The sequence below is a fragment of the Urtica dioica genome, chromosome 12 (assembly GCF_054948205.1).
Source record: "Urtica dioica subsp. dioica isolate 48M chromosome 12, U.dioica_male_clone48M_v1_H2, whole genome shotgun sequence".
NCBI lineage: Eukaryota > Viridiplantae > Streptophyta > Magnoliopsida > Rosales > Urticaceae > Urtica > Urtica dioica.
Window position 1 is genome coordinate 4,825,764 of NC_142767.1, and position 12,113 is coordinate 4,837,876.

General features: G+C 33.7%; 1 protein-coding gene across 2 annotated transcripts; it reads left to right on the forward strand.

Annotated features, from left to right (window-relative positions):
• The first annotated feature begins 3,681 nt into the window (after window positions 1-3,681).
• LOC149378726 (protein ETHYLENE INSENSITIVE 3-like) lies at window positions 3,682-8,278 on the forward strand. 2 transcript variants are annotated; one of them, XM_089604393.1, is made up of 3 exons: window positions 3,682-3,864; window positions 4,467-5,055; window positions 7,121-8,278. In XM_089604393.1, exons 2-3 carry the CDS (start codon window positions 4,537-4,539, stop codon window positions 7,982-7,984), a joined length of 1,383 nt encoding a protein of 460 aa, XP_089460519.1. In that variant the 5' UTR covers window positions 3,682-3,864; window positions 4,467-4,536; the 3' UTR covers window positions 7,985-8,278. The 2 variants fall into 2 exon arrangements, with proteins under 2 accessions (XP_089460519.1, XP_089460518.1); XM_089604392.1 differs by having other exon boundaries at window positions 4,534-5,055.
• Window positions 8,279-12,113: the final 3,835 nt, after the last annotated feature.

Sequence of the window (12,113 nt, forward strand, 5' to 3'; positions counted from 1 at the left end):
ACCACAGCTGGTCACGACTCAGTATGGGTCATTGTCGACAGGTTGACCAAATTAGCTCATTTTCTGCCCATCAAGACCACTCACACCATGGATAAACTAGTCAAAATCTACATCAAAGAGATTGTTCGTCTATATGGAGTTCCTAGCTCGATCGTCTCTGACCGTGATGCTCGTTTTACGTCCAAATTTTGGAAGAGTGTACAATAGCGTTTGGGGACGCGACTGAAGTTCAGCACTGCATTTCATCCCCAAACCGACGGCCAAAGTGAACGCACGATCCAAGTGTTAGAAGATATGCTCCGAGCGTGTGTTTTGGAATTCCACGGCTCGTGGAGTAAAATTAATGTAATTCAACGTACCGTATCGGTTAGTAATTTTCCATTCTCCAAAAGAAGCTTGAAGAACTCGGTAGACACCTCAACGGTCTTGATGTAAACTCTATCTATCAATTTCCCGTTAAATTTCATAGTGCGGGTCCACTTGACAAAGTCATTGAAATCAACAGTGTTTGGTTCCTTCAAGACTCTGAACGGCATTAGCCGCACTTCTGATGAGTACTTCCACCGCGCCGGGTCCATAAAATCGCACGGGAATGTATTTTTTCGGTGACGCTTTTGAGATGGCGTCTGTACCGAGTCTATTTTGTGCTTCTTCGTTGCTAGGGTTGAAAGCGGGATCAACTTCTTCGATACATCTTCGCGCCAGGAACGTCTACTACTCGGAGAAGAAGATGGCGGCTTCGTCGAAGATGGTGGCTGTGTAGAAGAGGGCGGATTTGTCGAAGATGACGGCGGTGAAGGAGGAAGAGGACTACGCGATCGACGTGGACGACGTACGCCAGCTTGTGTAGTTGGTAACGGCCCCGGAGGTAAACCTGTCACATCCTTGAACATGAGGTTGATCTTCTCAAACACAGCAAGCTGTAAGTTGATGACACCAAATGTTTTTAATGAGAAACTAATGATTTATAAAAATGAATTATTTAGAGCTTAATTTATAGTCCAAGTATTTATATCTGGTCCCGCCTCATTCTCTCTAGTCTATGATCGTTCATACTCAGAGCTTTCAAGACGATCGCCTGAGAATGAATCATTTGATTACACATATTCTTCGTTAAAACCCACAGAGCAGGAAGAGCGGGAGCTTCAAGATGAGCATGAGCACGCTCGGGACGAGCGGGACGTTCGGACTGAAATGATTGATAAATAGTTAATAAATAAACCGCTAATTCATTAGTAAAAAACTCATATTAAAATAAACTAATAATTGATTAATAAAATTTACCTGACGAGGTACTCACGGAGTATCCGAAACATCTTCTTCATCATCGTCTTCCTCACCCCATGAGTCCTCCTCTTCGCCATCTTCGGCTTGTGTGAGTTCGCCGGCTTCTTTCGCCATTGACTCTATTAAGTCAATCTCTTCCTCAATATTACGTGACTCAACCACGTCTTCGTCTTCTGTCGGATAGAGAGATTGACTGTGTTGCGTCTCTAGAAGCTCGAAAAATTGGCCTCTCCGGTCTGTGGTCTCAGCATCTGAATAACGCCAACCTACAAGACAACAAACAGTTATAAATATTTAAAAGTTAGAGACGTTAAGGTATTTAAGTTCAAAGTAATGACCTTTTTTATAACTAAAATCTTCTCAACGTCCTTGCGGGTGACAACCTGGGTGATGGACCTAAAACGCATCATCGATACTCAAACACCGGTATTTTTACCGAACTGTTGACCAATCTCTGGGATAGCCTCGTACGCCCAATATTGCACGGCATGCAAATTTCCCGACGACGAATACACCGCCTCCTTTCGGACAACATTCTATTTCCTGCATTTCTCATGAAATCTGTCGTAGTAGCACGATAAATTCCCCGACAACGATGATAGAGTCGCGGCCCAAGTGATATTTATCCAAGGCATACTATAGAAGAACGGCAAGTCTTCAACCATATAGAGGTATTTTTCTTTGATGGTTTTGTTGTGTTCTAGTCCGATGAGATACCCCATGACAAACACACACAAATCAAGCTTGTAAGCATCGTTCGGATCTTGACAAGTCTTGAATGCATCTTGAACTTGGCATCACGATAATTAATTGAATGCTTTGAATATCAATTGACTTAAGTTTTTATTTTTATGAGTTTCAAATCCTTCACAAATCAGTTAATTAATTAACCTAACTAACTTCAGTACGTTAATTAAATTAACTTATTCGCGAGTTTACAGTGAATCAACAAAATCAAAGATTTTTCTTTCTCTTCTTCTTTTTCTGCGGCGAGGATTCGAGGCCTCCGTCAAACCGGTTCAACTCGAGGCATAGAGTCAGCAGTCTCGGGAGACGAGCGAGCTCGATCGTCGGAATCTCGCCGGTGAAACGGTTATGCGAGAAATCCAGTCTTTGGACTCGCCGGAGCTTCGAGATCCCGGAGCAAGAGGGCGTGGCGGCGGCGGATGTGGTGGAGGAGTCGTCGTCGGAGAGATTTGGGGCGGCGGTGAGAGGGATGGAGTTAGGGTTAAGGGAGGTTGTGGATGATAGGGGTAATTTAGGTAGTCTATTAAAGTTGGACTATTTACTTAATAAAATGAAACATGGGCTAGTCCCTTAATATTGTTTAGTCAATTTGGTTATTCTTCAAAATAGCCCTATAAAAAAACCAACTTAATAATATATTTTTCCTAAAATATAAAATAAAAAAATAACAACAATTTATTAGTATATTGTTCGTAAAAAAAATAAAAAAAAAATAAAAAACAACAACAACAACAATATATTAAGTAAATTTATTAGTCATCGGATTTTGATGAATCTCATCGGATTTGTCGGAGTCATCGGAGACCATCGGTTTTGGTCAGACACCATCGGAAATCTTCGTACCATCGGAGATCATTGGATTTGGTCGGACACCATCGGAAATTTCCGATGAATCTCATCGGATTTCATCGAATTCGGTCGGATTTTATCCGAATCCTATGAAATCTGATGAGATTCATCGGATTTTTACCCAAAAATTCAAAACTGTAACTTTTATTTTCTCTTATAAATTCGATTCAAATCATCCAAGAATCACTAATAATCACTCCAATCATCTATTATATCTATGCCACACCAATAAAAAAACATGAAATAAAGATAAAAAATCTAATCTTTTTTTGTCATTTTGAGCTATGGAACCTTCAACCACGAATGAGAGCTTGGACAACCTTGAACACCGGATTTATAGCGTCGAAGCTCGTCGGAATGAATTGGTGACACTCGAAATCGGTCGGATTTTGATGGATGTGGTCGGATTTTGAGGAAATCGATCGGATTTGGTGGGTTGAGAAAGAGAGAGATAAAGAGTTTTGAAATGAGAGGAAGTGAGAGACACTTGTATGTATATTTGAATTTAGGGGTATTTTTATCCGAAATTTGTTCAAAAGCCTAATTTTGGATATTATTAAAATAATGGATCTAATTTTAATATTTTTATAATTTTGAAGTTTACAAAATGAAATTTCACTTTATAGATATTAAGAGAACAATTCACGTTCTTAGCATAAAAAAGGGAAAATAATATAATCCACGTAGAATTTAACCGCAGTTTTAACATGACTTGACCATGGTTAAAAGCTCTGGTCCGACATTAATATATATATATATATATATATATATATATATATATATATATATGATAAAGTTAGAGAGAGAAACTGTGCATTGGTTTGGCTTCCCTGTTGTCGTCTTCTCTCTCCCTGAAAACTGGCGAGAACGTAGAGAAAAAGGTTTATCACATAAATAAATATAAAGTCAGTTCATTCAGACCTTGCACGAGGAAAGTCTTCGCTTTTTACTAGAAGCGAATAATTAACTAATCATCATCAGGTACTACTACTAATTTGTGCTCCTCTCTGTGTTTCTTTTGTATATATATACATATATAGTTTTAATTGGTATTTTAATCTGGGATTCTCTTGGAAAGCTGAAAGTATATAAAAGTTACTTTAAGGTTCCTGAATGAATATCAACAAAAGTTTCGAAATGTGTTTGAAATAAATCTGAATTTTACTCTCTACTCATTTTCATTCATAATGATCCAGAAGATTTCTCAGAAATATCTCATATCAAAGCCATAATATTTTACATTACATTATGTTCTTAAGAAAGTTGCATATGAAATAAAACACTAACACATTGGCTTTTTATAGAGCAAATAAATCACGACATCATTAATCCTCATGTTTCTAGTGGAGTCTTGTAAATTATGTACTTTTTTTTTCTTTTTTTCTTTTTTAATCAAACCACAGTACTTATTCAGCAAAACATTATTGAGTTTTGCTCTACATTTCAAACCCAATGCTTCAATTGTGATAAAATTAAGCATAATACACAAACTAAAAACTGAAAAGCAACGATTATATGATCACCAACCTTGTAGTAAGGTGTGTCAATCAAACTGACAAAAAAAAAACCACTCATTTTTGTAGAGGTTATTATTATCCGGATCAAAGACCAATAAGTTAATTATATTACAAAATATATATATATCTGAAGAGGATGGGACTCCTGGAGGAAATGGGATATTCCGGCAGCAGCTTCAACCCTAGGAGAGAGAAGCAGAGCTCAGAGTCGGAGTCAGAGTCGGAATCGGAGATGGGAGTGGAGGAGCTGGAGTCTCGGATGTGGCGGGACCGGATGCGTCTGCGGCGACTGAAAGAGAAGAAAGGCGCAGAGAGCGGTGAGAAGAAGAACGAGGAGTCGTTGTCGTTGTCGGAGCAGCAGGCTCGGAGGAAGAAGATGTCGCGAGCGCAGGATGGGATACTAAAGTACATGCTGAAGATGATGGAGGTGTGCAAGGCGCAGGGGTTCGTGTACGGAATCATACCGGAGAACGGGAAGCCCGTGTCTGGGGCCTCTGACAACCTCCGCTCGTGGTGGAAGGACAAGGTGCGCTTCCACCGCAACGCCCCTGCCGCCATCCAACAATTCGTCGACGCTTCTGCTTCCGTCGGACAATCCTCTGCCGCCACGCCTCTCGTGCCCGCCTCCACCCCCACCGCATTGGGGTCCTTGCAGGTACCGGACGCTTTGCCTCTTCATTCCCTCTTACTTTTATTAGATTTGTATAATTATTGGTTATTAAATTAAATTTTTTTTTTTATTAGAAATAATACTCTAGAAGTCTTTTTTTTTTCCTAGTGAAACTTTTTTTTATAAGCATAAATAATTATCGTAATTTTTACGAAATAATATTTTAGTTCATAATCTTTATTTTTTAAAATTTATCAAAATGACGTTCAAAGTAATCCTCAAAATATCGATACTGATATTGACGCTGAGGTTCGAATCTCATAAGAATATCGACTACTGATTAATACACGGACTGGTAAGCCAAAAAAATTTAAATACTCTTCCAATTTTACTAATTCAAATTTGCTGATATACAAAAAAATCGATGAGAGCGACATATTTCATATAAAAAAAAAAAAAAAAATTATCAAATGTTCAAAGTTCAAACTCTAAGTCAAATCATAAATCTGTCCTACAATATCCAAACTAATGATTTGAAGCATTTTACTCCTTTGGATTATATACATAGAAACTTAACATATTCGTCAACTTAAATATCTAATTAATTTTGTAAACTAATTATAAATATGCTAAGTGTGTTTGGTTCGTATGTAGTAATCTAATTCTATCGGATGGAAGGGAGATTATTATAGTAAGATACCTAGGAGTATAGTATTTTGCTGGTTAGTTGTCAAGAGAATAAATTATTCGTGAAAATTTTAATTTATATAAATTGGGTGGATAATAAAAGTGGAAGGTATTAAAATCTATCTTTAATGATGATAAATTATTTTTTGTATCTTTATTAAGATTGTCAAGGTAAGTACATCCTGGCAATATGAATCATGCATCCTACAAAAACTATTACACTTTTTTTTTAAGGTAACATGAATATCCCATAATCACATTCTTGATAATAAAATTTAACATTACAGCATTCCAAACAAGGTAGTGATTAATATTTGTAACATTAATATTCTTGCATAGGAAACACACTCCTAAAGTTAAAAAAGAAAAAATTGGATTGTTATCCGTTTACATTAAATACTGTATTAGATTAGTCAACGGAGTATTTAATTACACTAAGAGCGACTCCAATACATAAAGTGCAAAAATTTTATACATTATAAAAAATAAGTAATTTTTTTCTTCATTCACATCATTTATTCTAGAACCTTATAAAAAATACTTTAATAGGAGTAAGAACAAAAGTTTTTTGAAATGGGTCCCACACTATTCAAACTTTATTTTATTAATTTAAAAAAAAAAATAGTGTGTGCATTGATGCTAAAAAATATGGGCAGTTTAGCAAAATAGCCAAAATGAAACTATGAAATTTGTTTTTGGCCTATGCTTCACAACTTTTAAGGAAATAGCCAACATGTTTATGTGGCAATAATTAAGGTCTGATTTGTCCTTATTTATTAACAAATTCGTCATTTTATCTCTCTTACTTTTTTCATGCACTTTTTTTACATGAAAACTTCAAAAAACCATATATATCTCATATGAACTCGAAATTGAGTGATTCCAAATTCTACGGATTCGTGACGCCGAGATCTTCAAAAATAGATCCATTGTGTTTGATGAAAAATCATTTTTGATACCATAGATGTAGAAAAATCACGTTACTACCTTAAATATGGAAATAACTGAATTTTTTTGAAATTATCAAAAAAATAAATAGAAATGTAAATATGATGCATTAAACATAATTTTTCATCAAACACAATGGTCTAATTTTGAAGATCTCGACGCCACGAATTTGTAGGATCTGAAATCACTCAATTTCAAGTTCGTATGAAAAATATACGAATTTTTGAAGTTTTGATGCAAAAAAAATTATTTGAAAAAAAATACGAGATCGAAAGTGACGAAATTGTTAGTAAATAAGGGCAAATCAGACATTAATTATTGCCACATAAGCCATTTGGCTATATCCCTAAAAATTGTCAAACGTAGGCTAGATCCAAAATCACATGTTTAAAGTGGCCTAGTCAGTTACAAATCTCAAAAAATATAGCAATGAGAATTTACGTAATACTGATTGGTTTATACTATGCACGTGCAGGACACGACGCTAGGGTCGCTTCTATCAGCTCTGATGCAGCACTGCAACCCGCCCCAGCGGCGGTTCCCTCTAGAGAAGGGAGTGGCGCCGCCGTGGTGGCCCACTGAAAAAGAGGAGTGGTGGCCGGAGCTCGGCCTCTCGGCTCCGCCGCCGTACAAGAAGCCGCACGACTTGAAGAAGGCGTGGAAGGTGGGCGTGCTAACGGCAGTGATAAACCACATGTTCCCTGATGTGGCTAAGATTCGCAACCTCGTCCGCCACTCCAAGTGCCTGCAAGACAAGATGACCGCCAAGGAGACCGCCACGTGGCTCTCCATTGTGGCCTCCCAGGACTCCCTCGCCCGCCGCCTATACCCCGATCGTTTCCCTCCCCTCCCCTCACCGCTGCCCTTCTCCGCTGCAGATTACGACGTCAAGACCGAGCCCCTCGAGATCAATGTTGCCACCCAAAACAAGAGAATCTGTCGGCGGCCCGAACTTAGTTTGGAGGACGAGAATCACGTTCACCGTGAGCCGATCCAATGCAGCAGTCTTTTAGGCCTCCCGGAGGATGGACGTAAGAGAATCTCCAACCTCATGTCGTTCTACGAAGCCAAAGCTCTGCTTCCAAACCAAGCTCCTATCAGTAATAATGTTCAGGACCGACAGAGTTATCAGTTTCAGATCAGCGGCGCATTTTCCGATTCCGGTTTAGTTGTTGACAATGCACCGTTTCTGTCTACATCGGAGGAGGTTCTGTTCAACCACCACCACCAAAACTCGAGCGTTGTTAATAATGGCGATTCTACGGCGGAGATGAGATTCGGCTCTGCTTTTGGCCTGCCTACGACTTTGGCTGGTGATGGCTCACTATGGTACCTATGAGGGAAGAAAAATGCCGTCGGAATTGAATTTGTGTCCCAGGATCGGATTTGCAGTGGTCCGGTCTCTCATAGAATTCAGATCATTTGTCCTTTTTTTTAGTGGCTATGTTAGTGTCATTCCAATCAAAATAAATTTAATCATTTTAATTTATTTTCAAATAAATATAAATGAAAAATTAAATAAAATGATGACATATTTTATTTTGATTAGAGGGACACAAAAGCAGACATCAAAAAGAGACATTCATGTTGTACACTGATTCCTTGGCTGTTTCAACATTAATTTTTAGTCGTACCTTTTTAGTTCTTTATTTTATTAGGGGCCGTTTGGTTAGGGGCTGTTTGGTTAACTTTTCCAAAATCGTTTTCTGTTTTCTGATTCTAAATTCTAGAAAACAGTTTTAGAAAACCTGTTTGGTTATAAATTCAGAAAACAGATTTAGAATCATGTTTCTGTTTTCTTTGAAATTTGTTTAGAAAACAGAAAACAATGAAAAGTTGTTTTCTATTTTATCTCTATACAATTGAATGGAAAACATAACCAAACAACATTTAAAATATTCTGAAACGTAATTCTAAATCTGTTTTTTAAATTTAAAAATTAGAATCAGAAAACAGAATTTAAAAACAGAAAACGAGTTTAGAAAACTAAACCAAACGGCCCCTTATGTTTTCTGTTCCCGTTTTCTGTTTTCTGATTCTAAATTCTAGAAAACAGTTTTAGAAAAACTGTTTGGTTATGAATTTAGAAAACAGATTTAGAATCATGTTTCTGTTTTCTTTGAAAAATTTGTTTAGAAATCAGAAAACAATTAAAAGTTATTTTATATTTTATCTCTATACAATTGAATGGAAAACATAACCAAACAACATTTAAAATATTCTGAAACGTAATTCTAAATCTGTTTTTTAAATTTAAAAATTAGAATCAGAAAACAGAATTTAAAAACAGAAAACGAGTTTAGAAAACTAAATCAAACGGCCTTAGTTTCTTCCTTCATAGATTATCCAAAGTAGTCTGCTGTAACATCTCGATATCTTTTCTTTTTCTTTTTCTTTTTATGTACTACCCAGAATTGAAATTTAGCTCTCTCTCTCTCTCTCTCTCTCTCTCTCTCTCTCTCTCTCTCTCTCTCTCTATATATATATATATATATATATATATATATGATTAAGAAATCTGGAAAACATCTTTCCCCAATTATTCACATTTTTTTTCTGTGGATGTTAAAAACACATAGTTTATCAACTTCATATTCCAATTTATGTTTTTGGCTGATTCGTCGGGTCGAGTTTTCGATCATTCGGACAAAATGTTGTACGTTAATTCCTTGATGGTTTTCCTCTTCTTCTAATTATAGCATTTAGTTATTTGTTTTGTATGTCTTTTTCGTAGATATCATAGTCTTCAAAATGAGATTTTCTATGATGTAAACAAAGTTCAAAATATCACCGATATATAGCTATATATCGGGGATATATCATTTTTTTAAGAGTGTCGGTAAAATATCAGTTTTAACCGTTATCGTTTTATATACATCGTTAAAATATCAAGGATATATCGAGAAAAAAATATCGATATATGTTGGGTAGCTAAAAAATCTCTAAAATATCGACAAATATCAAGACAAAATCGTCGGAATTCTAATTATTTTTTTAAATAAAATTTTTTTATTTACTTTTTATTTTAATTTTTTCTTTATTTTCTATTTCTTATCCTTTATTCGTTATTTCTTATACTTATTTATTTTACTTAGCATTATTATTATCGATATTTTTTTATTTATATTTAATAATACACATATATATATATATATATATATGACAATACCTATTTATATGTATATATCTATATGTAAAAAATAAAGAATTAAGCTTTTGAATATATATATAGATATATATATATATATATATATATATATATATATATATATTCCAATATATATACATATAGTTGCCATAATTTTAATTTTTTTTTATATAAAAGGAGAAATCAAGCTTTTTGAATACATATATATATATATATACACATATAATTATCGTAATTTTAATTTTCATAATTTTTTAAAATATATTATAAACTAGATCATTAATTCGTTGTATGTAAATAGAAAAGCAATAATATTTGGGTTTATATTAAAAATTGGTAGTATTTGTATACTATTTTATTATTTGTAGTGTGTATTTTGAGTTTATTTATGGGAAAATAACACATGTATACTCTATGTTTTGGTGAAATGTCGAGTTTATCCTTTGGTTTTCAAAAATATTGAGGTCATACCCTTTATTTAACTAAAATGACGAAATTATACCTTGAAATGGATAACAGTATCACAAATCTCCCTTCCATTGATATTAACTCTTATATTAGAAATACCGAATCAAATTAAAACAATTACCCTAACTTCCAAATTCCCAATTTTGAAATAAAATAGCTTTAAATTGAAATTAAATAATAAAATTCATATCTCTCAAGAGATTACTTCATTCCGTGTTCGAAGTGCAACTCTGAATTCTGGATTCTCTGTTAGAAAATGTGATTTTGATGTTTATCAATTGCCGATTTTTACCCTTTTATCTCTTTCAGTGTTCTTCACGATTAAAAGACTGTTGTTTATTTTTTAGTTTTTTAAATAAATTTCATATATGGCGCGAATGAATAAAGATAATTGTTGTTTACATATAAATATTATAGTCCGCGTCAATTAAAAGTCAATAAAGTAAGATCCGTGACTCTGTTTTCTATTTCAGAGTATAATTTTGTCATTTTAGTTAAACAGAGGATATGAACTCGACATTTTTTAAAACCAAAGGTTAAACTCGACATTTCACTAAAACACAAGGTATATATGTGTCATTTTCCCTTTATTTATTGTCTTGAATATGTAGTATTTGAGAACTATTTTATCATACTAACAAAATAAATATATAAACTAATTTATCTTTTGAAATTGGATATATATATATATATATATATATATATATTTATATATTGGATTTTTAAAATTATATTATGTTATAGAATTTTCGTCGATATATCCGTCAGTAGTCGATATATCATCGGTATCGTCGGTTGTCGTTATTGAAAATTTTATAGAATATCAATCGATATATCCGTCAGAAACCGATATATAAACAATCAAAATATCGGTATCGATATTGTATTTTAATTCTGGAGTGTAATTTTTTCTTCATGTTCTTGATATCGATATTTTAATCCTTGAGTGTAAGAAGTGTCGCGAAAGACTGAAATGGGAAACAAAACGGAATACTACAAGACCTACGAGAATTTTCTTTCGCTCTTTTTTCTCTACACATAATTAAAAGTTTAGGTTTTTATATATGGTTAACGAACATGAGTGGTATTTTCTCAACTACTCACCTTTTCTTAGCCTTTAATTCTTTGTTTCAATAGTCTCTTCTTAGATTATCCAGTTATCCAAAATAGACATCGAAATGTGATTTTTATCGGGTGTAGCCTCCTTCATAACATCGACTCACTATTCTTTTACAAAACTATTAGGTATCTCTTACTTTTCTAAAGTATAATACTTTATCCTTTATAATAATATATTTTTTCAAATCAAACAATACTTTATTCCTCATCAAGGAGACTCTAAATGCAATAATTTATTTTATCTAGTTTTAATACTATAAAAAGCATATCTTTCATATCTCTATTATTTAAGAAAAATAATATATATATATATATATATATATATATATAAATATATTCTAAATTTAAGTGATATGTTGCATTTGTACATATAGTTTCCAAAAATATCAGATTTGTACACTCAGTTTAATAAATAAAAAAAATACAAATATACCTTAGAATATATATATATATATATATATATATATATATATATATATATATATAAACATATGGATACTGTAGATATATAACCATGCACAAATAAAATTTTTCCATATAGCTAACTTTTTGTAAGTTTTAATAAATAATCGCGATATTTTATTAACAGTGGTAAAATGACATTAAGACCCTATACACTTCTTGATTTGTTTTTCACTTGTTTTTTTAATTATAAATCCCAAAACTCGGGCATTAATAAAAATTGCATAAATCAAGGCGAAAATATTGATGCACAGGAAGCTAACAACAGGCT